Here is a 27,562-nt window from a genome sequence, read left to right as displayed (position 1 = left end):
TGATCCATATTAATTCAGGGTTTTATTACTCATGCTTCCAGGTCTGTGCTTGCCTGTGTGCTTGTTTGTGTGTGTATGTGTGTACACACTTACGTAGATATCTGTCTTTACACTGCAGGCAGTTGTTTTTGTGGCAACAGCATGCCGCAACAAATATGTTGCCAAAGCTACATGGAGATGCCCTGTTGTTTGTGTTCAAGAAAACCTGAACTTTTCCTGTCGCAACTGACTGGAGCTGACTGTCTGATTATTAAATGCGCTGATGTAACTTGCTTTGTAACTCATACCCGCGTTTGAGTGGGAGCCTGCCGAGCCCCCGGGGCGCTCTCCGTGGCGGTTGCCGGGCGCCGAGGGGCGTGGGCGGCCGTTACCGGTTGCGGGCCGCCCCTGCCGCCGCCGCTGCCGCCGCCGCTGCCTTGCCGCGCTCCGCCCGCGGGCTGGCACGGGGCGGGGGCGGGGGGGCGCCGCCGGGGGCAGCGCGCCCCTCCCGCCGCCGGGGGCGCTGTGGGCGCGGGGCGGCGCCGCGGGGCGGCCGGACGTCGCCGCAGTTGCCTAGCGAGGAGCCGTAAACAAGGGCAGAGGCCCGGAGCCGCCGCCGCCGCCGCAGGTGGGTCCGCTGCCTGCCTGCCTGCCTGCCTGCCTGCCTGCCTGCCTCCCTCTCCCCCCCCCCGCGGCGGCCCCGGGCGGGCCTCGGCGGCGGCGCGGAGCCGAGCCGAGCGGGCGCCGGGGGGTGCGCGGCCCCGGAGCGCCGCTGCTGCCGGCGCGAGGCAGTCCCGGGACCGGCGTTGGTCGCCGTCCTCCGCCGGGCTGGGAGTCAAGGCGCGCCTCAGCCCACCGCAGGCGTAGGAGGCGTGCGAACCCAGCCGCAGGCTGCTCCTGCCGGCCCCGCGCCTTGCCGGTGCATCTGCCGCTGCTTAAGAACCGGCAGCGTACGTCGTCCGGCACCAAAGCATTTCTCTAACAGGCGTCTGTTTCCGATTCTCACGTTTCGTGGCGTTACTTTATGATGCACAATGAACAGTATTTCTTTTTTGTGCGTGGCTTGTTTTAAGCTGTTTTTGTTTGAAGTGTGCTTTCGAAAAGGCAGAATGCCGGCATTTTAAAGCAGTACTCGCCTGTGGATACAAAGGATGCTGCCTGGATGAGTAAAAACAGCAAATGATCAAAATGTGTTTTGAATTTTTAGTTAGTAAATTTAAATTGTTGTTTCTGATCACCGTATTATTTATGACATGAGGCTTATTTCAGCCTCACGCTTTCCTTTGGATTTTTTTTCTTCTACTCAATCATTAAAATAGGGTTTTACTTTCTTTCAATTTCCAAACAGGTTCACAACTCTGAATGGACAAGTCCTCCATCAAGCTAAATGGAATAAAATGATATGCAAAAGCCCCTCTCTTTGCAACCACAAAAGAATACGTGAAGCTGGTTATATTTTCAACAAACCTGAATTTCAGGTGTTTACTGGAGGAGTCCTGCCAGTTCAGTAATACAGCTTTCTTGAAAGCAGTGTGTGGGAGTTTAGCAAGCAGGAAGTTCAGCAAACTTTCCCTTGTGTTGCAAGTAAACTTACAATGAGCGAAAGTAAATGATATGTTTGGAACCCAGCAGCACTTGGTATCGGTGAGTTTTTGAAAGTTCCTGAAAGATAGCTTTCAAGAAAGCTTGGTCTTGGTGGTTGTGGGACTGTATAGTCCCTACATTGTAAGAATTAATATGTAAGGGATATTATAAGGAACTATGCTGGCTAACATATACATAGTTTTTATTAATTAGATATGCTTAAACAGGCAGATTAAAATCAGAGGAGTAATTTACGTATAATTATTGGATGTATTTAAAGTCGCACCTGCTCTGTAGGCAGCACAACTGCTTGCTTTGTGCTTGTCAAGTATGGACTGCTTGGCCTTTCTTAAGTAGAAGAGTTTTAAAGCACGTGTGGGTGTGCATGTATACATACAATTTTGAGAGAAAAATGTTTTGTTTCACTGATTTCTGTTGCCATGTAGCATGCTGCTATAGGAAAATAAGTAGATTCATTTGAGCATATGTTTCTTCAACAAAGTTCGTTAACAAACTCTTATGATACTGTTGCTTCACGTGACTATATTATGCTCAAACAGAAGAGGAGGTGACTCTCGGACTTCAGATTAAGTCTGCTACCTTAAAAACTAATGGAGGCAAAATTAATTTATAAATTGATTTAACAGTTACTAATGTAGCTGCTTTTTACTACAGTTACTTTTTAGAGTGTAACTGTGCTCATGTATTTTTTAGAAAACTCTTCAACTTTGTACTTCAGCAGGAAATTAATTTTTAACTCGGAAAACTTTTTTTTTTTTTCCTTAGTTACAGACGATTGAGAATGAGGTGAAGACAGGGACCGCAACGGGTTTCTTAGTGCTTCCCTGAATAGTGAGTGGAGAGCACAGAGATGGAGTCTGGCGTGGAGGAGATTCCAGTTAAAGTTGCAGTACGGATTAGGCCTCTGCTTTCTAAGGAAGTTCTTCATAATCATCAAGTGTGTGTGAGATTCGTCCCAAACACACAGCAAATTATCATCGGAAAAGATCGTGTCTTCACTTTTGATTTTGTGTTTGGCAAAAATTCAACCCAAGCAGAAGTATATACCACTTGTATTAAGCCTCTCGTAATGTCTTTGACTGAGGGATATAATGCTACAGTCTTTGCCTATGGACAGACAGGTTCTGGGAAGACCTATACCATTGGAGGAGGTCACATTGGTAGGTGGTAGAAAGTTTATTTTGTTTTTGTGGCTTGTGATCAGTCTGTTTGCTTAAATATTTAATACATGGCAGATGATTCTGCAGTTTTGAAATAGCTTTGCTCAGCAGTTATATTTTGAAAAATTTGCAGTGTCTAGATCAGATTAGCTGCTAGCTTTTTCTTTGTGTACACCTTACTTTTTTCTTCATCTTTGATTTCCTGCTTAACTTTCCCTGTTATTGCCTTTCAGTGAATAGTTGTGTTGGGCCTTTTTAGATGAGAGAGTCTTTGTGCCCGCTCTCTGTGTTCTAGCAATTTCCATAGGGTGTGTCAGTAAGCTACCTAAGCATAGTGCTACTAATAAAAAAATTTTTAAGGCATAATGGGGAAAAAAAGTATGGTTAAAAAAAGTGCTTCCAAAGTTTATGCGATAATTGACCTATTCTAAACACAGATTTTCCATAATTAAGGCTATACCAAAGATATCTGAGAAAAATACAATTGAGAAAGCGCTCTTTAACATTCTCCATTTTAACGTGCAACTTAGGCTAGCATTACTTTCCGACATGCACTATCTGGAAAGTCTTGTTACGTTTACCCTACCTTTAAAAGGTCTCTTCAGGCAATCAGTTGTTTGCTTACCCACTCGTTTTGTTGTTCATATTTAAATTTCACTTTTTTAAAAGCAGATATGTGAAACTTTTCTGTTTAGTTAATTTGGTGTTTCCAAGCCATTAATTCTCAAATGCGCTAGAGATTGGGCTACTCTTTTCTGTAGTACTTTGCAGAAAACCTTTGTAGCTCCTGCATGTATGCTATTTTCTTTTTCTTTCTTTCTTTCTGCCTTTCTACAAAGTCCCATATCACAAGCTTTGGGTCCTCTTCCCTGCGCTCCTCGGAAGTTTAACAATTTCTTCTATTTAATAAGACAGATAAGAAAGAGATCAGCAGAAGGACAAAGGCTGAGTAGGTTTTTTTCTTGGTCTCTCTTATCCTCCCCAGAACAGTCTGTGTCATCTCCATCCCTTCTCCAGACCACTCCCCCATTTGATTAGTATTGCCCTAGGTATCCATCATGGTAATTCTTGAAAATCTGAATTGTCATCTCTGAAAAGTGTATATTCTTATAAAGAAAAGATTTGAAATAGTATTGTTAATTTGCTAGTACATTTTAAATAATGCTTTTTCTTTTGTTTTTCTCAACATAATTTTTAGTAACTTCAGTTTTCTCTCAGTCTTGTATCCGCAGAACGTAGTAAAAGTTCTATGTTAGTGTAATTTCCATGCCAAAACCAATAGAAAGAGGTAATAGTGTATCAGTTGAGGTATCTCAACTTATCTATGAGCCTAACTTCTCCTCCATCTGTACAGTTGCTGATGGCTAATAAAAGGAAATACTTTTTAACTGGTTTTACAATAATGAATTGGGACTAGATTCTGATTTAAAGTAATGTAGCAGATGATTTATGTTAATGTAATTGTATTATACTTTATTTTGCCAAATCCAGCAATTTAAATAGTAGCTGTACCAGTTACCTCTGACCTTATCTTGAATTATCAGACTATCGAAATGTAATTCCATTTAGAATGTGATGTCAAGGTAGGAATTCCCATAGGAATAAGACTGTAAGATACTTCTTTGTGGCTCAGTATTCTAGGTAGACTGTTTGCTTGTTTGTACATACTAGTGTGTCAGCTGGTAATCTACGTGTTATTCCACAGTACGGACAATCCTTTGGATTAACTGTGACTGTAATATTTGATTTCATGTCAATTCTTAAAATTAATTATTTGAATATTAGATTTCCTTTCTTTGCTACAATGTTTGCATTTTAAGGCAGTATTTGTAATAATCATACAAGATACCAAATTGTTACATGGTAGTTTTATTTATGATTTAACTCTTCCAAGTAGATATAAATAGATAATTGTAAATCTCTCGGTAGGTATTAAAATCTTCTTTATATTTAGTTCTGCCTGTTTTAACTTCATGCTGTCTTTCCTCTAGCAGTAGTGATTTAACATTCTTGTAAGCACCACGGTTAACTAAATTCTTTAGGTAGGGGATGCCACACTGTTCAAAGCTCAGTAACTCTAGCTTTTTCATACGTTTATTAATTTCAGAGTTAGATGTGAGCAACCCTTCATTTCCTTGGTAAAAAGAAGAAAGATACTTAGTAACCTCCCATGGACGTGCAGTCAGTTTCCATATTCTTCAGTAAATACCAAAAACTCTTTCTGAAAGCATTGCCCTGGGCTGAGTATTTAAAAAAAAAAAAAAAAAAAGCAGACTTGGGCATTAGTAATCCATATGTACTTTGAAAAAAATAGGAAATTATCATAGATGTTGGTCATAAATCTTGTCTCACCAAGTTACTAGTGGTCTTTACTGTACTGAAATGAAACTTGTAGATTTTCTTTCTAAACCTTTCTGATACTGTTACTACACATAATGAATTGGAATGAACAAAGTCCTCTGAGCAGTACAGGGTTAAAGCAGACTACATGTTTTTCCTGGTTTTTTGGAATTTAGCATAAAGTTATTCAGAACTTAACTTTGAAACCTATTAATGCGTGCAGACAAATCTTCTGATCCTCAGAAATGCAAGTATTTATATAAATCACTGGGAACACTGAACGCTTTAGATACCTTAGTGTATTAAGTAATAAAGCTCACAGGCTTCTCTCTGTCTTCAGCCTTTGTAATTTCTGTGGTGGAGTGGCTGCAAGCTTCTGTGACGTCTTTGTTTGCGTTTTAGCATCAGTTGCAGAAGATGAAAAAGGCATTATCCCACGGGCTATTCAGGAGTTATTTCAGCATATCTCTGAAAACCATAACATTGATTTCAGTGTGAAAGTATCATATATAGAAGTTTACAAGGAGGAACTTAGAGATTTATTGGAGTTGGAGACCTCTGTGAAAGATTTACATATCCGAGAAGATGAAAAGGGAAATACAGGTAGGATATCAGCTCTACAGTTTGTGCATTTGGTTTCATTTGTGGGCTGAAATGCAGATTATTCTTGAAAAGAATTTACTGATTACTAATACTAGAGAAAAAGTTACTGCTTCTGCAAATTCTGCCTAAGAACACAATGACATAAATGTGATTGTTCACTTGAGTAAGTATTACAAGATTGCACCTTTGCTTCTCACTTAAAAATTATAATGGCTAAGCCATTTATAGTGTAAATATCTGCCCCCGTTTCCAGGTGAACTGCATAGGAGAAAGGAGAACATCTCGTTAAGGATAGCATCTGATATTTTTTTGGAAGCTTTGAAATTAACACTTATCCCATCGTCCTCCTATTCACTACAGGAAAATGCTAGAAGAATCCACAGCAGAGATGTTTTATTCTGAAATTGTGATCTGCTTTTCTCTCTTTATTCTTTATTTTCTAGTTGTTCTGTTTGTTTAAATAGTAGTACAGTGTTGCACTGAGCTGGCATGGCTTTCTTGTCTGCAGTTGGAAAAAGGCGCTGTATGTACATTTACTTAGTGCAAAACCTTCCCTGTGGGTAATATCATTGCTTCACAATGATCCAGCAACATGTTTTAAACTATTGCTCTTTTTCCATGTGGTTTCAGTCAGCTTTGGTAGATCATGTACCTGCTAGAGTAAGATCTTTCTGTTCTTTATTAAAATTATGGACAAAAATATGCTAGTAGGAATAGTCATTACCATTTTCACGTTATTAGATTATTCACATAAAGAGGTAACCGTCCAAAAGGCCCTACTACCTGCAGCAATGCAAAATAGGAATTCTTTTCTTACAAGGGCTTAGGAATCACTCCTATTATAAACTTTACTTCTTTTTTTTTTTTTAAACTGGAAAAATACCCTTTAAGCTGAGATTGCACATATTATTTTTCTGGATAGCATTAGATTGCAAATTGCATCTGGTAATATGCAAATGACTAAAGCTGTTTATTATGCTTAAGTTATTATTTGTTTCAAATGCTTTAACCTGGTACACTCGCATATTAAATATCTGTAGGTTTCAAATGTGCTGTACCTCGTGCTTTTCAAATATTAATGTCTTATTTTCCTTTAGGTATGTGCTGTGAGCTCATAATAATGCAATCTTTTATCTTTCTTTGGATCATGACTGTGGCTTGACTATCCATAATTCCTGTAAACTTTAGCTGACAGTTTAGAATTAATTACTGTTCTTCATTTGTTTGGTCTGGTGTTTGAAGTGATTGTTGGTGCCAAGGAATACCATGTCGAATGTGCAGATGAAGTGATTAGCCTGTTGGAAGGTGGCAACGCAGCTCGTCACACAGGCACAACGCAAATGAACGAGCACTCCAGTCGATCTCATGCCATTTTTACCATCAGCATTTGTCAGAAACAATCTGCAGAGTCTCAAGAAAATACTGATGCTGCACAAGATTCATCTTGGAAGTCAGTCCAGATGATTGCTTCAAAGTTCCATTTTGTGGATTTGGCAGGCTCAGAGAGGGTAACAAAGACTGGAAATACTGGTGAACGGTTCAAAGAATCCATTCAGATCAATAGTGGTTTATTAGCCTTAGGAAACGTAATCAGTGCCCTTGGAGACCCAAAGAGGAAAAGTGTACATATTCCATACAGGGATGCTAAAATCACTCGTATTCTAAAAGACTCCCTAGGAGGGAATGCCAAGACTGTCATGATAACATGTATAAGTCCATCCTCATCAGATTTTGATGAATCTTTGAATTCCCTCAAATATGCCAACAGAGCCAAAAATATTAGAAATAAACCGGTTGTAAACTACAACCCTGATCAAGACCGGATTGATGAAATGGAACTTGAAATCAAATTGCTTCGAGAAGCTTTGCAGAATCAGCAAGTTAGTAATCATGCTAATCAGGGTTCACAAGACTTGAATCAAGAAAAGACTCGAATCAATTCACTTGAAGAGCAGGTCACTCAGCTTCAGGTTGAGTGCTTCCGTTACAGAAATTGCCTAGATGAAGTCTTCCCGTTCCTCGTTGATTTGAAGGATGATACTAGCTTAAGAACAAGTCAGCAGGACAGGTTGCAGGGCTGGATCACCATGGTACAGGAAGTAAGGAAAGAAGCGCTCGCCATGCAGCAGGTCGGTACAGGGTCTGGAACCAACCAAGAAGAGCCCCATCATACTACAATTCTTCAGCTAAAGAGGGAACTAAAAAAATGCCAGGTATTTAATTACAAGCTGGTTATTTAAATAGATAACGTTATGTGGAAGGGCCGTCTGCTAAAACTGAAATTCAAGTTTGTACAATCTGGTACAGTTCTCTTTGCCTGCTCCCCTGGGGAATAGTTGTACTTGAATGGATGGTTGTAGTATCAACTTCATCATGGTAGAGAGAGGTAGATAAATGTCATACTTTGGCAAGTAATTTTTAAGATGATTCTATGCGGGTTGAGCTGTTTTATCTGCTAGGGTTTTTTGGTTTTAGGCTACGATAGTTCCAGTTGTCCTTTAAACTTATCATTTGTTTTAAATCCTGTCAACAACTTAGTCTGTCCGAAGTATTGTAGGTGTAATTACAGTGGAGATACTCTGCTGGTATCAGTGCACTTACAGAGAACCGTAGGGTTAAGTTCATAGTACTATGGAGTTGTAGGTATTTTATCTCATGTTATTAAATCAGATTTTCCTAGCCCCTATTTCTTCAGCAGTGTTCCTGTAGTGTTTCTGCCAAAGGCACCTCCCTTTTCATTATCAGGCCTTTAGCTTACTGAGTTTCTAAACTATTTACAGATTTCTTTCTCATCACTTTTCTTACACTTGCTTCTGAGTTATAGATCAACTTTGTGCTTTTTGGTGCCATCCTGCTTCTTTAACAGTTTTCCAGCCGAGGTGAGAGTTTCAAACAAGATGTGGGATTCTCAGCATGCAGCTATTGCATGAGGATCCTCTCATGCTGGTAACTCTGACATAGCTTTCTCAGACAGCACATAATGGTGCCAGACAATGATCTGTGGGGAGAAGAGCTCTCAGCCTTCTCGAGCGTGATAATGTCTCCGCACAGAACTTAAACGTGATCAAATACATAATTCTTCTTGGGGACATCCCCCTATACATTTAGGAAGTGTGTATCTTGGATGTGCTGAGTTAAAATGTTGAATATGAATAACAAAACATCTCAGATGATGCGGATATTAATGTACAATAAACCGAGCCTCAACTAAAAATTAATTTTGTAACTTGAAATTCCTGCACGCTAGTTTGAAACTAGAACTTGAATGAAGTTCTGGTGAAAAGATCTTCATGAACATATCCAAAAAATTAATCTGAGTCTGGCTCGTAATAGAAGGAGGCTGTGCTCCAACAAATGGGAATTTTATAACACCAACCTGTTTTGCGATTCGCACACTAAATTCGGATAAGCATATAGATTATTATCAGGCAGTTGCATATCTACATTCTGTCTTGTCTTTAATTCCTGTTTAAAACTGTCATCTTAATTACCTTCCTGTAAGGTAACTACCTTATTTTAAGCCTCTGATTCCAGGGTTCAACAGAGTGCAAGAACTGGGTTAAGCTGAAAGGTTCCCTAGGTCAGTATGCTAGCAGCAGCCAGGAACAGGTGGTTAGGGGGAGGCTAAAACAAACAGGACAATAAAGACGTGTGAGCTGCCTTTCAGCTGGCCACCTGTTTTTAATAGCAAACAGTGGACTTATTCTTATGTGTACACGTTGTTGGGTTTTTTGTTTGTGTGGGGTTTTTCATGTTGGTGCTGTCGTATGCAAAATAAAAATATTGGGCAGGAATATTCTGCTATTTAGTTATGCACATTGAAATAAATACTTTTTCACCAATAGTTCCTACAGCTTTCCGGATCCTTCCCTCTAATGTTTTTGTGACCTCAGAAATATAAAAATTAACTATGACCAACAGAGTAAGCAGAAATAATGTATTTTGTTACCAAATATATTACTTGCTTATTAGTATTCTCATGAGCCAGCAAAGACTAGGAAGCTGTTGTTCTACAGTGTTTAGTGGCGAGTACATATGCAGGTTGCATTTTACTTTTCACTTAAACATGTAAGCTGTGGCATCCTTATTTTGATTTTTGTTTTGTTTGGGTTCCTGAATTTCCTACAGAAGAAGTGTAGATTAAGGTAAATGAATATCCTGAGGGGAGGTGTCTTTTTCTCTAGTGAAAATTAACTAAAATATTTGGATGTGACAGATGCTATAGATGAATTCACTGTTTTCATTAAAGATCAATATCTTCTACTCGACATGTATTGTTTTGGTGTAGCTCCAGGTATTGCATGCATAAATATTACTTCCCTGCGGCCAACTGTATAAGGTCAAAAAGAAATAAATGGACAGTATGCTGCTTGCTTTTGTATCACTGTATCCTACCTGACTCTGTCATCATGCTAACACCTATGCAAGTTTCCTTACTAGTAGCCTTTATTTCCTCTTCTTTTTTCTGTAGTTGGCTCAGCTCTGAATGAAAATGTGGTACCATGGTGGGGCAGGACACACATGTCTGCTAAGTTTTATAGAAGCAAGGTATTGTGTTGCTACGTAGACTTTGGAAAAGATTCTGCTTTCTAAAGAAACATCAGGTTCTTGAATGCATTCTTAAAAGGTGTTAACATTTATCTCATCTTAGAAGAAAGATGTAGGTAAGCTAGTTATGCATAGCTATCCAGCTTTAGAACACTACAAGGTGATGCTTCCATACTTTGCACTTGGCTTTCATGAGTCTTATGGTCTCTTTAGGCAGTTATCTGAGTTGCAGAACGTGGAAAGCCATCTTTACTACTTCATTTTGAGAACTGTACTACTCTTGTGGTTGATGTTGAGATCTTAGGGCTACATCTCACAGCACACGATAAAGAAAATAGTTGTGTTTACATACCCACTTCATCCTGCAGCATTCATTATGGGTACATTTTTTCTACTAGGAGAAGGAAACTTGCCAGAAGGAAACCAATAGATGAAACACAGAAATGAATAAATAATTAGTAGAAGCAACACACAGCCACTTGGAGAATTTGCCATGCAAACCGTAAAACTTGGCAGTTCTGATCACTTTTTTTAAATCCCAAATGAATTAATTGTTTCTTCTGTTTTCCAATTGCAAGAATACTGAACTTTCCTTTTATTATCTAGCAGGCTCTAGTTACGGATGAAGAAGTATTTAGCCAGAAGGATCATGAGCTTAAAGTACTACAGAGTCAAATGAAGACGTTAATGCAGGAAAACAAAGAACAACTGGAATCTTTAAAGGAAGCTCAAGAAACAAACAGATTACAGGTATTTTTCCTGTGGTACATATGACTTTGTAAAGATGGTTCAAATGAGATATATGTGTGAATACATTCATTATTTCAAGGCAGATCCTTCAGGCTTTCCTTTTCGGACATCAGTATCCAACAATCTTATGGGCGTTTTGTTTGAATCAGACCTGTATCGCTTAATGAGCTGGGTTCATGACGCACGAGATGAAGCACAAGACTATGATTCCTGATGTTTGTATGCCAGCCTAGCTGTGCCACAGCCTTCTTGTATGGCATTAGGTAAATCATTCAACCTCTCTGTGCTTCCTGAAAACCAAGCGTGCATCCCCACTGTGTGTTTTGTTTCTAGGTTGTTTCAGGGCTATTAATTAATCGAGATTTGAAAAGTCTCTGAAGGATTCTAAAGATTCTATAGAGTGCTTTAATTGAGAGGATCTATAGCAATATGTTTTGTTGTAGCTTTAGTAATTATGAGAGTAAAATTTTGTTGCCTTTTGACTTTATAAGGCAGAATTTCATCCCAAGTTTCTGAGCGTTTACTATTATAGGAAACTGAGTGACATAGCGGAAACACTGCTTGTCTTTTGCCTCTGTAGATCGTTTGCTTGCTCATGAGATGGTGATGGGTAGTAAGTATGTAGTATTCCAAGGTACACAAGATCGTAAATGGAGTGGCTGATCTTCCCCTGCTTTTGCATATCACATGGTTGTGGAGAGAATATTGTTTTACTCTTTTGGAAGAAATAGCATAAACATGGCTAGCTAGTACTCTTCTCCTTGTTTTACTTTTTCTCCTTTTTCCTCTTCTTTGCTGATGTCTTGGGGAGAGTCATTATTAAATGACAGGTAAGTATACTACTCATTACCTTTTTCTTTCCTCTGTTATTTTCTTTCTGTTCTGTCATCTTTGGCTAGCTTTGTTTTATTTTTTTCCTATATAATATAGTTGCAGGTTATTACCCTGAGATAACGCTCACGATTTATATTTTGGAATATACCAGGTCACAGTAACGAACAGAAATAGTCACACAGTGAGTAAAACACTTGCTAAAAGTCATGATCGGTTCGGTATCAGAGACAGGAGAAGAGCTGGAAACCTCTCAGACACCAGTTTTGTACTTAGTCTACTAAACTGCCCCTTTTATTTAAAAACTTATATGACCATAAGTAGGATAATTAAAAGTAAATACTTGCGTCAACTAGTTTGAAGTAGCATTCACAGAAATATGTAATTTAGTGATACGTGGTAGGATCAGAGTTGTAAAAGTAGCATCTACTAGTTTTAAATGTTTACATGTGTAGGTATTTATATGATTGCTTCTGCACTATGGGGGGTTGTCTGTGCAAGCGTACTGGGGACAAAGAGTCTTAAAAGGAGTCGAAGACTAGCTTGCAGGGTGGATCCATGCAGTTGACTTTTCCTGCTTCCAAATCATAAAAATGTGGTATTACTTAGATATTCTACTCCCTATGGCATAGGGATATTTCATTCCATACATAAGTATTGTATTCCAACAAAATTTCAATTTGCAGGGCATTGTCTGTGTGCTCAGGAAGAACTTGCAGTCTCAGAAAACAAGGTGTAAAAGATAAATGAAAAATTTATGATTCAGCATAGGAGAATGTAAAATATCTGTCATTAAAAACCTTCAGTTGACTGTCACAAGCTGTTTTTCATATTTTCTCTTGTTGGTAGGCCAGATTTTAGAGGCACTCTGAAAAGAAGTGGAAGTAATGGAGAGAGTTGAAAATGGATATAATCTTGATGTTATAGATCAGTTTACGGAAGATGTGTAATTTTGAACAATGTACAGAGACTGCTGTAGGAAGGGCAGATAAATAAATTCTCCAGATGAGTATTGCTAGCAAAGTTGAGGCTGGGAAGAAGAAGTACCTAAGACAAATGGTCCTGGGATTTTACAAACAGTTGCATATATCTGTTTGCTAACACAGATAATATTTAAAGTGAGATTGCTCAAAGAGGATGCCTGTGTACATGTTCAATTATTTAGACTCAGATTGTGTGTTTCATTTAAATATTTTTTGCTGAATTCCCATGCCATTCCCCCATAAAGCTAAAGTAACTTACCTAGTATAGGTCTTTCTAGAAAAAAACAGTCTTCAAAAATACTTATTAGCGTTTAGGGGTATAGTAATTAAAATGATATGTCATAGAATTTCCATTTCGTTGCAAAATTTGCATGTTTATGTACTGCAGAAGAATTTAGGGTAAGTGATATACAAGATTCGTGATCTTCGTTATGAATTTATGAAAGATGAATGTGATGGAAGGCTGATGGTCAGCAACAGTTTTGGTTTATATTTTCTTTTTCCCTTGAGAAAGAGAAAATGGTGGAACAGCAAATCCTAACTGATCAGCTAAAAGAAAAATTAGAGAAGTTTACAGTTATGAAAACTTCAGGCTTCTCTGCTGCCTGTGGAGATGGGCCAGCTGGTGCAGCGCCTGCAAGGAGGCCGTACAGCGTCCCACTCACAAAGAGCCTACTACACACCCTTCATCCACCTTCAGGGACAGAGACCCGAAAGGTAAGGGCTGCCCAAATCTTAAATTTTTCTCCTTTACTTTGTAATGATTATAATTAGAGTGTTAGAGTTGACATGAGAAATTATGTGGCTTTGTCAGCTGTCATTTAGTTTCCCATTGAAGACCTTGAACAATTACTTTCTAATTTGTTGCTGTACAAGGTATGCTGCGATAGTCCAAAATGTTCCGAGGAAATTTATCACTTAGAGTGATAAAAGTTGTTGTCTTTTCTGTTTTTTTATAAGCCTTTTGAGGATTCAAATATGGAATGTTACCAAAAATGAATGATTACTCTGTACTGAGGCATGGAATACATTTTGGTAATGAGTTGCTAACAGTGCCTTCTTTAGTGTTTGGAACAAGTTCTCTAAGCTCTCTCAAAAACTTCTGTTACAGAGGTGTTCAGAAACTTTCTAGAAAACCTTGGCTTGCAAACTCAAGTGGTAACACTTTTGAACTGAGATAATTTTGAAAAATCGGTGAAGAATTGCTGGATTCTTACAAGTGATTTTTCCGCTTGTTTTTGGGGGGTTTTTCGGCAGGTCTATACCAGCCCCCCTGCCTGTTCCCTGGCCCGGGTGATGGCAGGATTCCGTGCTCGCAGCCAGATGATGCTGAGCTATATAGAAGATCAGGATGAAGTCCTTCATTATCATCTTTCTGATCATAGCGATGAAGAGGATGGAAATGCAGACAGCAAAAAGAAAACGTCATTTAAGTAATATTTGTTTGTTGTTCTTTAAAGGGTTTTTTTGTTTTGTTTTTTTTACACACACATCTATATCAAATATAGTTATTACTGCCTAATCTTGCCATATTATGAGGCCATTTAGGATGTTACTTAAGTTAAACTTATGAGACCAACTTGGCATAATGCAGGACAAGTATAATAAACTCTATCAGTGACCTGTGTGTCAGGACATAGCTTTTGATTTAATCAACATTGCACAGTTGTTGTTTGAGGGCCAGAATCTACCAACAAGATCTAGGGGGAAAAAAGGAAGGTAAAAATGTCCATATGAGTTTTCTCACTCTAGGATTCTTCGGTGTTAAGATCATGTACTGTTGCATGAAGTTAAAAGAAGACAATCCCTGTATGTTTTGGAATGTACCATGTTTTCATTCATTCTTAGGCATTCTATAAACCGCACATGGACACGAAAACAGGCTTCTCTCTGCTTTCCGCTTGACCTAAGTGACATGAAGCGTCAAGTAGACAAGTCTAGCCTTCACAACAAATCTGCAGTACTGACTGACACGATCACAGGTAAAATGGAAGTTGTGAGAGAGAAGTATATTACAATGTCAGAATATGCAAGATTCTGTTAATCACTTTAATGCTTAAATAATGTTAATAGCCAGCAAGTGCTTCGCACATCAGAGATGTTTAGATATGAATCTTTAGCACTCCTTCAAGAAAGAAAATAAAGAGTAGTATTTTGTCAGAAATACACTGAAATTTTTTTAAATAATGTTTTTCTTCCTACTCATGGTCTTGGAATGCTAATGAATGTCATCCTTTTCTTTTCCCCCTGTTTAGACCTACCGTCTTTTATACAGATAGCAGGAAAAGACTCCTTGCACTATACTCTCTCCTTTTTTTTTGGTTTGTTTCCCCCCCACCACTTCTCAGACTAGAAGTCTACATATACAATGTTCCAGAACACTGTCCTTTGGACACAGAGTGTATTCCAGATCTTTCATCTCACTATTGCTGTGTTTTCTTTCAAGGTGAAGAGATTGACAGCCTCCAGAAGAGTCATGTGTTCAACATGCGGAAGTTAAAAAATTCAGAACTGAGACTCACTGAGGCCAAGCAAAAAATGAGAGAGCTTGCACTTAACATCAAAATGAAGGAAGAACTTATTAGGGAATTAGTAAAAACAGGTAACTGGCTACTGCAAAGCACATTAAAATGAAGAAGTTCAGAAATAAATAAGGCAAAAGAAGACAGAATACTTCTGAAATTCTGCTTATCTTAGTTTTTATGTAATTATCTTATGCTAGAACACAAGGTAATGCTAGAAGTTACAGATTTGTAACTTTTATGAATTATTTGCTGTGATGGCATTGAAGGCTGTAAACTTGGATTAGGGACTACTGTGCAATGATGTGCAGCTGTGTTTGCTTTTGTGCACTTTGCTCATTATTGTAATTTTTCATGTGTGCTTAGTGCTACAGGTCTTTCCATGGACATATATATGTCACGTGGTGTCTAGGATAGGAGAGAAGATGCAACATTGTGCTGGGAATGTACGTATTTCTAGCACTGCAGCAGAGAAGCAGGAGTCAGGAGCTAATGAGGGCAAAGGCCAATGTCCCTGTTAGTCTACATCCCTTACGCACCTGTCCTAGTATTTTCGTTATCTGCCGGAAACTAGCTTATGGTGATGGTAAGGACCTTTCTGCTCAACCCCTACAATTACACTCTTCTCCTGTGCACGCATTCCCTTGGGACTATCTCTTGACATTGAGAAAGGTTCTATGCCCCCATAAATCTAACGGTGAAAAAGACTGCCCAAACTGGACAAATCAGAGGGTGGAAGTTCAATCTAAAGTTATTCTCTGGTTATTCACCTGAAAGTTGAGTAATAAGCAAACAGCATATCCTTCTGGAAAAGAGGACGCCTTTATGAAATACAAAGGAGCCATTTCGACAAAAATTGCAGGGGGTGGAAGAATTTCACTTTATTTGGTGCTCTAGATGATATCAGATGACACACAAAGGATTCTCCTTTAGACTTCTGTATCTCTATCGCAGAGTCAGACTTGTAGATTGAAATTTTCAGGAAAGGAACTGTTTGTTCCTTTAGGGTTGGAAAATGTCCTGAAAATTGTTGGTTCAAGCAGAATTAAATAAGTAATAATTCAACTCCCTATTTAAGTATTACTTTTCCGTTGATTATCCTGCGGCGCCTATTTTTAAACTATTTGGATATGATGTCTTTAAGGTAAGGATGCTCAGTCTGTAAGCAGGCAATATTCTTTGAAAATAACTAAACTGGAGCAAGAATCTGAGCAGGCCAAAATGGAACTGGCTGAAACACAAAAGCAGCTTCAGGAGCTGGAGAGTAAGGAGCTGAGAGACATTGCTGAGAAAGCCAAGTTACAGAAAGAGTTTCGGAAGAAGATGGATGCAGCTAAGTTGAAAGTGCAGGTATTTTTGACCTGACAATTAGGATTTGCAAATCCCTGTCCTACCAGCACCTTTGAAATGTTAACATGCTCCCTGTAAAATCCTCACTAGTTTTACACAATTGAAGCTGGTTGGATTGAAGGAGGTAGTGAGAAATTTGACATCATTATACTTGCGGTGCTTCTTAACATATGTGGCTAGATACATACAGTACTTTCTTCGTAGAAAAGCGTCCGGGTGGATGTCATGAGATGATCATAAATCATTGTATGTGGTATCGTACAAGAACCTACGCAAGGAGACTATTTCAAGTTTTTTTTTTTAATTACCTGTCATAAATAAAATCGCCATTTTAAGAAATTACTATATAAATTCCAGCTCTAAGCAAATCTCTAAGGAGGTTTGTGATGATATGTTTGTAAGACCAGGCCCAATACAGTCACTTCACGTGGCGCTGACATCATGCTTTAAGGTCTGCTACACCTAAGTTCAACTTCTGTGTGGGGCTAGCTTAGGTGCTCTGTGCCTCACATGCGGAGTGGTGAGCTTGGGTAGGCACCATAGGGGAAGAGCTAAGCGGTTTATCAGCTTCAGCTGAGTACTAGCAGTGGCAGGGACATCCTCACTCCATTATGTCTTTGCATGTATATGGGCCTTTTCTCAGTGCCTGAGATTAATTCTGCCTGTGCTGACGTCACCAGATGGTTCAGAAGCCATAGGAATGATTAGTGATAATTTGGGCAAAAGTTACTAAGCCTTGTTGACTGTAAGAATACAGTGAAATGAAGAATTTTGCCATAAACTTTCAGACCTTACAGAAGAAGAAACAGGACACTAAGGCCCTGGTTTCATTGTCTAACCAAAGTGAGAGACGAGCAACAGAACTTGAGCAGAATGTGGCTCAGATGAAGCATCAGCAGACTCAGCTACAGAAAAGACTGCGTGAGGAGACTGAAAAAAAGAAAATGCTAGAGGCAGAGATTCAGCAGGACCAGCAACACATTAAAGTAAGATTCTTTTTGTTTCTTCATGCTAGAGAATGAGATCAGCCAATTTTGCTTCTGTTTTCTCAAAGGCAGTGAAATATACTGCTACATTTCCCGCAGTTTTAAGTAATCCCTTTCTTGAAGAGTGCACTAAAGACACTGTGTATAAATATTTTTTACATATATCTTCTCATTTGCCTTTCTCTTCAGTTTTTTTTGTTTTGTTAATGGATGTCTAGCCCTGAATTGCAATTTTATTGATAAACCTAAGGTCAGTATTTCAGGCTGTACACCTGAGAGGACTTACTCTGACATTAAATAGATTTTTTTTTTTTAATAGGACCTCCAGCTAAAGATGGAGCAACAACAGAAGATTCTTAAACTTAAAGATGAAGAGATTGCTGCATTTAAAAAGAAGAAAAATAACTCAGCAGGAGCTTTACAGAAGCTACAGGTAGCTAATCTAGTCTAAATCTGTGTGGGCCCTGAAAAAAAAAAAAAAGAGGGAAAAAAATTTTTTCTCTGTAAGGTGTTTGGAAGATGATATTCCGCAGTAGCTTTGTTTTCTTTTTGCTGTAACAAAAACTGAGACTACAGTCAAGAAGCTCTTACACCCTTTTGGAATGAAGAGAAGGAGGGGGCAGTAGTGTGTTTGATTGTCTTCATATGAATTGTCAAAGATGCCGATTCAGAAACCTGAGAATTCCATAGGTTTGGTTGTCTGTTGGATTTGAGGATGATCCTGATGAACTCTGTAACAAATGTTTCAAGGTTTGCTTTTTGGTGTTTTTTCTTTTTCTTTTCTTTTTCTTTTCTTTTTTTTTGTTTTCCCCCTCACTGATTTAGCAGGTTTTTGTATGGTTTGATTGTTCCTAACAGCATTAGAGTAGTAGTTGTCCTCTGTGACAGTGTTAATCTACATTATTCCAAATTTGGATATTGGAATATGGGAGTTCTGTGAGTTATCCAAAATCTTTAAGGGCAAAAAGAAATTTAGAAAGACAAATAAGGGCATTTTTTTTTAACTTCACCAGCGATATACTCTCTGATTAAGCATGGAGTGAGAAGTTTCCAGTGGTCTGTATTAGCAGGATCAGAGCTCTCGTTTTATTTCTTTCAGCATCACACTTTCTTGGCACTTACTGTTTTCTTCACAAATAACTGATCTGGAGCAACTACAATGCAGTGAGGATGGGCTAGCAGAATTCTTGTGTTAGCTTCCAAACCTAGTTGCTATGATTATATATAGGACTCTTATTTATATAGCTATTCTTAAGAATAGTTTCTACATCTCATTAAAGGCATCTGATACAAACTTTTTTAGAGAAGATGTGGGGAAGTAACACTGCTTAGTCTCTTTTCAAGTCAGTCCAGTTTCTTTATTATTCTGAATCGACGTTCTGTTGCAAAATTAATGTTAACATTAGAAGTGATTTTTTTTTTTATACGGTTATAGAAATCAATTACTCTAACAGAGCTAAAAAACATAAATATAAAATTCCGAACCAAAAAGTTCTGGTTAAAGCTCTCTGGATCTCTGTTTAAATTTTAGAAATTAGAAGAACAAAAGAAATGGCTGGATGGAGAAATGGAAAGAATTCTTCAACAGCACCAACAATTAGCGGAACTAGAAGAAGATTTAAAGAAAAGAGAAGCCATTGTAACCAAGAAAGAAGCATTACTGCAGGAGAAAAGCCACCTTGAAATCAAGAAACTAAGATCTAGCCAGGTGGTCTAAGAAACACTGTGAAACACTGACTACAAGTGTAGTGCTAACTGAAAGACTGGGGCAGGGGGGAGCCACAGCCACATAGCAGAACAGACTCAAGTCATCTAACCTGTGTCTCTAGCACTGCCACTGAGTTGCAGAGTGGCTTGAGTAAATCAACATTTAAATGTGGATAGTACAGAATAATAATATTTATTCACCTTTCTTCTCCAAAATTCTGACAACAAAACCAAAAAAAAAAAAATCTGAATTTGGATGTTATGTTATTGCAGAATACTACGTAACAGGATATCCAGAAATGACTTAGTTCTTTTGCAGACTAGAGAGCACAGGGGAAACATTTTGCATTATTTATATTTAGTAGCAAAAATTAATAGAAATTAAAGTGTCATTGTCACTCATGATGGCTAACTCATTATTTAACTTTTTGTATGTAGAAAATCGATGTTAAGTGTTTTCCTCTGTTTTCTTTCATCAAGTATATTGTGAAATTTTTGGTAGCCATCTACTCAATATAATTAGAGTCCCTCTGTGCAAGAAGCAGACAAGTCTTTCGTTGCAGGATGTGCAATTTGAACTGTGTACAGTCTCACATACATGCTCCTTCTGGACGGAGTATTATATCTGTGGGGTCTTTTTCTGTTTGGTTTTTAGGCTTTGAACAAAGATAGTGTAAAGTTATCTACTCGCTTAAGTATGCTGGATCAGGAACTGAGTGATAAAGGTATGCAGCTTCAGGACAGCACCACTGAAGATAAGAAAGACATTTTGGAAAAAATTCAGGTTCTGCAGAAGGAAAGAGATGAGCTGCTCACAAGAAGAAACAGTGTGGATGAGAAACTGAAAGATGGTAAAGTTTTGTCAGCTGAGGTAAATAAACACCTTTGAGATAAATACAGCTTTTAGGTAGTGTTGTGTAATAAGGCATTCTAATCATAACCTAAAATGTCTCCATATACTAGGTAAGCTAGAACGAGGAAACTGAGGGGTTTTGTTGTTGTTGTTGTTTGGTTGGTTTGTTTTTCTTTTCTTCTTTTTTTACAGCAATGTTAGAATACTGCAATGATAGCACTACTTATGCGCTAGCTAACAAAATCTGCATTCAAAGGGACTTAGTTTAGCTCGTGCCTTGACAAACTCCACTGCCTCTAAGGACTATGTAATTAGAAATAAGGAAGCTGAAGGCTTTAATCAGTTTATCTTAGGCAGATATTTTAGTGTCAGAACAGATTGTACATTGCCATGTTCTAATAGTGATGTCCCCTGATTGATGGATTGATTGATTTATTTATTTTAAGCATTTTGTGAAAAGCAATCCTTACCTGAAGGCCTTCATATTTTTACATTGAAAATAACCCGTATTGCCTGGATGGTCCACATTTTAGTTGATTAGTATAATTAAGTTAAAGATGCAGTAAGTTTATATAGAATGCACAGATTCTTTCTAGGTCTTGACAAGTAACATGGGGACGTGGCTGAGCTGATCAAATAGTCTGCAGGTGCCAAAAAGACCCCTCCTTGCTTCACTCCTCAGAGCCTCTACATGTAGTGCCCCAGGCCATGCATTTCTGCCATTTTGCTGCACAAGTTATAGTCACTAAGCTCTTTAGTGACCTTATTCATTCATTAATCCAGGAGAAACCTAGCACAAAAAAAAAAAAAAAATTATAATAGAAGTTGGACTGCGGGAAGGGAAGGATGAGGGAAGGATGAAAAGGGAAGTGTAACTTCTTCTGTGGTGATGAACCATTTGGTTGACCTCTGTATAATGGAACTCTACCATGGCAAACAAAAAAAAAAAAAAGAAAAGACAAACACTCTAGATTTGTATCTTGTATTTTTTCCATTCCAATGTCTATACTATTACCAGTTTGTCTTCCTCTTCAGAGTAGTCTCACTCCGGAGAGTGCGGTTTAATGAATGTCTTATGTATAATAATATTGTTTTTTCGCACATTTTTTAAAAGATCTCAGTCTTGTGCTTCTCTGTAGGAAGAGCATGTCCTTTTCCAGCTGGAAGAAGGAATTGAAGCCTTGGAGGCTGCCATTGATTACAAGAATGAAAGTATTCAGAGTCGCCAGCACTTACTTAGATCATCTTCTCAGATTCTCTCACAGAGTGAGGATAATGTGATAGGAAAGCTAGTTTCCCTATCTGCTGCTGAGCTCAGAGCTATCCTCTTCAAATATTTCAACAAGGTTTGTTTTAACTTATGAATGGTACTTTATCCTTCTGTCTATTGTCTGTTGTTATTCTAGATAATGAAAGGAAGTGGTACCAGGAAGTAAGGCTCAATTTAACAGGCTTTTGGTGAAAGTCTGCTGAGGTTATATTCGTCTGGTATTGATTCAGATATTGGAATCTTTACATTAATCTAAGTAGGATACTTAAAATTTTAAGTTTGTATATCTTGTTGTGGGGTCAGTAGCCTATAGGGTGCAGCTAACTTGGAGATATCCTTGCTCTTTTTCAGTATTCTGTGTTGCTAATTTTTGGAGCAATGACGTATTTAAACACTGCTGTCAAATTGAAATTCTTCCCAAATGTAGGCTTCATAAAGCTCAGGCTAGTATTCCTTTTCTTATCCCCCTCTTCCTCCTCCCTTCCCCCGCCCTCCACCCCCTCCAGTATACAATCTGTTTGCAAATACTGCCTGCAGTGTTTACAGCCACATACTGAAGAATTGCATTGACAGCTGGAAACATAAAAAATAAATGCATTAGGACATGGTGCGTCTTTGTGACCTTGGGTGAACCTGGAGGATCTTGTGAACAAGCTGTCTGTGCTATGCAAGTTGGAATTTTTCCAGAATCAGGGAGACTCTATTATATCAGTTTAAATTCTGGGCATAGTGTTAAAAACAAAACAAAAAAACACACTAGTCTATGTGATTAAAATATATCTTTGCTAAGAGCTTGTTTCTGAAGTGTGAACTCACAGCAGGCAAGTCTGTTTCCAGTCAATGCTTAAGGCTAATAGAGACCGTTGCTTTTGTATACGTTAATCTATAAGCAGAACTGTAAGCCTTCGTTAAAATGGCTTGATAAATCAAAACAAGTATATTTCTTTCGTAGATTGTTGGTCTACGTGAGTCTGAACGTAAATTACAACTGCAGACTGAAGAACAGGAAATGAAGGTCATAGACCAGGAAAACGCAATACGTGAATTGGAATCGGCGCTTGAACGCATCAAGCTACAGTGTGACAGACAGCTGACCGTACAACACAAAGAACATGAGCAAAAAATACAGTTAATACTGCATCATTTCAAAGGTATTTGCTTCTTGTGGGGGATTGAACAGCAAATATTATCTTTAGTCACTACTGAGAAATACTGCATTTCAACTGAAAAAAACACATTTAACAGTAATACATGAGGGACAGATATTTTGTTTGTTACTAATTCTGATGTTGTATAGAATGCTGGGGAACAGAAACAAGGTATCTGTATAAAAAGAAAATTGAATGTTTTTCAAAACAGTATCAGAAATGTCATATTTTCATATTTAATTGGGTGTTAATAAGTTGGAAGATACAAGCCCTGTTGATCTTGATCTTATAAACACTTGTACTAAAACTGATGAGCAGGGTAGGCATGGCTTTTTTGATCCTGTGTCATAACAGTCAAAATGTACATACTGCAAGCAAACTGTCAGCAAGATATGGGACATATTCTGTCTGGTTTGGCATCTTGATTTTTGGCATATAAAAATGCAATGCATACTTGTTTCTGAAACTAGTTTTACTTGTTACAGAACATGATGGTGAAGGTATTGCAGAAACCTTGAAAGCATATGAAGTAAAAGTCCAGCAACTGGAGAAAGACTTATTTTTCTATAAGAAAACCAGCAGAGAATTGAAGAAGAAATTGAAGGAACTTGTTGAAGATTCGTCCCATCAATTATTGACACCCACTAAATGTAAGTGTGTTATCTTAAAATATTTATGCAATTGTCAGTAGATCATTTGAAGTACAGTTACACGCGGAATATATCGGATTGAAAAACTGTGTTTCTTACTGCACTGTATATATTCTCTGGAAAGGGTTAATTACATCTTCCTCCGGTTTCAAGTACAAGATAGCATGTGTTTGTAGCGCCAGCAGTATATGATACAACAACGCTTTAAACTCTTGTTCCGTTTTCTTTGGATTCTAGCATAATTTCAGGAGTTGCAATCTCAGACTGTTACGGTTAAGGGAATTTTACTATCTGAAAGGCTCTGAATGACTTTGTAACTAACAGGATGGTAGCATGCCGCTGCAGGTGTTGGGCTGTTCAGACTCTTTTAGATGTATGGTAGTAGTTTAAAACACAAAATTAACTGCTCCCACCACTTGATTTCCTAGAAGTTTCCCACTAGGAGATTGCCAGTGAAGAGTTCCATGTTTTTGGTGGCTAAAAGTTTATTCCTTACTAAGGCGAAAAGAGAAGCTATAGACAGCTGTAGTAAAGACAAACTTTCTAATGTGATTTTGTGCTTCAAAAGACCAGCAATTGCTATCCTAAGTTATTATTTGCTCCCTGTCCTACTAGCCAGAATTCAAGCCTATAATAAAGCTGTTCTGGTAGGGAGAGAAAGAACTGTTTTGGTTCTCACACCTCTCAATGCCACCACCTAGTGCACAATGAAGCGTTCTTGGCCTTGTGTTTTTTTTTTGAGGCTCAGCATGACTGGTTCTTCCTCCCAGTAGATACTTCTGTTTCTTTCCACTCTGGGCAATGCCATGCCTTTGTACTTGTAGATGCTGATCATGCACCTGCCCCTCCCAGAGTGAATTAAGGCTCAGCACTTGCCCTCTAGGTAGGATAATGAGCCAACAAATTCATTACTATAAAGTACACTGTCCTGTAGTGAACATGAATGTTCTAGAGGTTGCATCCTAACAGAGCGTGGGAAAGATTATTCTGTGTCCAGTATACAAAGAAGCATGTAGCTCAGGACATGTTTCCCCATGGAGAAACATCTATCTTAGCCAAACTATGGCAAGGAGTAGAAGGGAAAAGATCCCTGTGCATTTCTGACGTTTTTTGGCATATTTTGGAAGGAGTTAGAAGTGCTCTATATTTTTGTATCACTGCTTTCAGTTATTTTCCTTTTGAATGCACTCTGAATCATGCTTTCATACAACAGAATAAAACTTTTTTGACAATTGATTGCTGAACTTTAATAAAAGCCATACATGTACGTTAAAGTCACATTTGCAGAACGGTGTGTTTTGCTTGCGTAGTTACATGACTGTTTTGGAGAATATGAACAATTAAGCTGACTATGTTTTGAGTCAGTTGGCCTAAGATTGCTTACTAGGATAGATCAGCAGTGACAATGATGAAGCTTATGTTACAAGCAACTAGCCAGAGGAAAGAAGCAAATGATCACCCTGACGTTTTTGTAGATGACAGACTTTTTAACAAGAAGGATAAAATGTGAGGTGATGGTTATGTTAGACCACTTTCACACGACAGCCCACTGAAGTTGTGAAACTATGCTTGCTATTTAACTTTTTCTTGAATGCAGGTACTCATGAGTTGTAACTCTTAGCTATTTATCTCTTGGTAAATTATGTTTTAGATCACGGGGTTGGTAACAGGGCACGCAGTCAAGGTGAATCAGAAGTTGCTTCTGAAGACTTCAAGTGGACACCTAACCCTGAAACCAAAAGTCGACCGGGGAAAATTAAAGAAACAGACGGAACAAATGCCTTAAGAGCATGGCTGAATTCGTGCAAGTTTAGAGAAGACGTTTCAGAAGTTGGATGTAGCAAAACATGTTTGTCAAGCGGTGGTGATGACAAAATAGGAACAGATGAAACACAGGCTTCAAAACCTCATCCTCAGCTACTTTCAGTCACCCAGAGGAGAGAGACCATAACACAGTTTCAAGGAGCAACTCCAGTAAAACTATCTCGCCGAGAGCTACGTCATATCCCTCCCTCTGAATTATCTTTGAGGCGCTCAAGCCTTGGAGTTGGTGTCAGTTTCATTGCTCCAGACTCCATTGAGATGGACAAAAAGTCTAGTGTCCCTAAGATATAGTTACTCTTCGTTGCATTGTTAATAGCACTTGCTACTCAAGTAATTGTATTAGATGTCTTTGTTCATGCTCCTGTTAACTAGCAGTCATGGATAAATGAGTAAGTGTTCTTTAGTTATTAGACACACTATAAAGTCATTAGGTGTTTGCTGTGCTCCCACAGCTTCTGGGAATCTGAGATGCATTTTAATTGGCACAGTTATCTACAGGCATATCATACAAATGCCTTAACCTTAAGGAAATTATTTGTACTGGTTGGGGTTTTTTTGCAGCAATTTCAAAAAATATACGCATTTTTCAGAAACTGCACTGTATGATTTAAGGGTTTTTTTAAAACAACTTTGTTTCACTTTATTGAGTCAGAAATTATAACTATTTAATTTATTTGGATCTATAGCTAGAAAATGTAGTTGCCAAACTGTCTCTTAGTATTAGTAACGACCGACTTCTGTATTCTTTGCTTTTTGTGTATGTGTTTTTTTTAATAATACATTTTATACAAGACACACTTGAGATCAAAATTGGTATCTAAAGCTAAACTTGTTCCTGAAAAGGAACATACAGTACTTTTTTTTTTTTTTTAACAGTATTTAATTACTCTTATTTAAGAGTCTTACTGTGTGCGCCAAAAGTCTTAAAATTATTTAATATTTTATAAAATAAACTTTGCATGCAAAATAAGTGTTATGTCTTATTGTGAAATTGGGAGACAATTACTTATTTCACTTTTTAGTTTTGTTTACTGGAGTTTTTCTGAGGGTAAGAATTGCACTTAGGCAACCCTGAAGCATGATATTTATGTCTGTACTAATACAATGGGAAAATATAGGACCAAACTCAGCACCTTTTAGGTAAGCCAGATGGACCAATGTATTATTCTTTTCTTTATACTAATTATTCATGTCTTTTCATTTAGAATAAATGCAAATTATTCTCTTAGGTTGCCTATCTGTTTCCGAGCGAATACTACACATATCTCTTTGTTGTTGTGACATTGTTGTTGCTAATCCGTTCAAGATGAAAAGCAATCTTTTGGTAAGAGGACAGTGATCACTGAGAAAAATAAACTAATTAGTAGCTTTACAGACTTGAAGACCGAGTCCGGAATGTCCAAACTTAAATGAATTCAACACTTCTGTCTATAATGGCACATTTGAAAGTAAGGTTAGTTTTGTTCTAGTGGTGGACTAAGCAGTCATGTTTGAAAGTACTGTCTTAGATTACTAGATGTACTTAGCAAAGGACATTTTCATATTGTGAACTAAAACCACTTTCTGATATTGTCTAGGCAAGGCCTTGTGTATAGAGTGTGTGGCTGTAGATTTAAAAGAACTGCATTTTTTCCGTCTTGCAAGCACAGAGCAAATTTGCGCACATCCAGAAGTCTTGCTACAACATGATCAAATGGCACATTTTAATATTTTGAGTAGACTGCAAAATATTTTATAATCAGATTGTTAAACCACTTCACCTGTCAAATGATTGTATCTTTCACAACTATACTTAATTATTCCCTGTTATTCAGCTGAAGTGTGAGATAAGGATTTTAGGCCTTTTTGTTTGAATATTTTTCACTGTGATGTAAGTAACAACTGGGAATCCTACTAATGTTAAGTTTAATATTACGGTATTTATTATTCACTTAATGTTTGTAGCTAGAAAGCAATAAACAAGTAAATGTATTTTAATGTGTATTTCTATTATTTATTACATCTCAAGTTTTACGTGAAAGAATTCTTGAGGGCATTTCTTCTAAGATAATGCTGTGCATTATCATCTACCACGTACTACTCTGTAAATAAAGGTGTTCTTTGCAGAAATTAAAAACTTAACTCTTTTCAGATGCAAAATTAAGAACAACTCGATCACTAGTAGGTGTCAGTTGATGTTCTACAGTTTCTGTAGCTGTGGGACTGCAGGTAAGTTATTCGAACATGGGTGGAATAATACACTTAAAATAAGAAATACTAGTGTGATCAAATAACATATAGTCAATTTTTTCACTTTACATTCTATATGCTATGCATAACCATTTCGAGACATAACTGCAATATCATCTGATGTTAAGATAGATAAGAGATACATTAGAGATGTTTGTGGTCTTGAGAGAAGTGCAAGAATTGTTGACTATGAGTGGAATCTAACAATTTACATACGTAAGCAG

The 27,562-nt window shown here is 38.0% G+C and overlaps 1 protein-coding gene across 2 annotated transcripts; it reads left to right on the top strand.

The window, feature by feature from the left end:
- Positions 1-519: 519 nt before the first annotated feature.
- Positions 520-27,080, top strand: KIF27 (kinesin family member 27). Of its 2 annotated transcripts, none has more exons than XM_068928093.1 (19): positions 520-607; positions 1,328-1,623; positions 2,350-2,744; positions 5,487-5,687; positions 6,930-7,900; positions 10,845-10,985; positions 13,310-13,516; positions 14,057-14,232; positions 14,648-14,781; positions 15,246-15,401; positions 16,466-16,671; positions 17,460-17,657; positions 17,977-18,090; positions 19,189-19,365; positions 20,020-20,235; positions 21,357-21,563; positions 22,440-22,638; positions 23,121-23,285; positions 24,937-27,080. In XM_068928093.1, the coding sequence occupies exons 3-19, from the start codon at positions 2,435-2,437 to the stop codon at positions 25,398-25,400; spliced, it is 4,242 nt and encodes a 1,413-aa protein (XP_068784194.1). In that variant the 5' UTR covers positions 520-607; positions 1,328-1,623; positions 2,350-2,434; the 3' UTR covers positions 25,401-27,080. The 2 variants fall into 2 exon arrangements, with proteins under 2 accessions (XP_068784194.1, XP_068784193.1); XM_068928092.1 differs by having other exon boundaries at positions 10,842-10,985.
- The last annotated feature ends 482 nt before the right edge of the window (positions 27,081-27,562 follow it).

This window comes from Struthio camelus, chromosome Z (genome assembly GCF_040807025.1).
Source record: "Struthio camelus isolate bStrCam1 chromosome Z, bStrCam1.hap1, whole genome shotgun sequence".
In the NCBI taxonomy this organism is placed as follows: Eukaryota; Metazoa; Chordata; class Aves; order Struthioniformes; family Struthionidae; genus Struthio; species Struthio camelus.
Note: the sequence above shows the minus strand (reverse complement) of the source record. Positions and strands in the feature narration are given on the sequence as shown.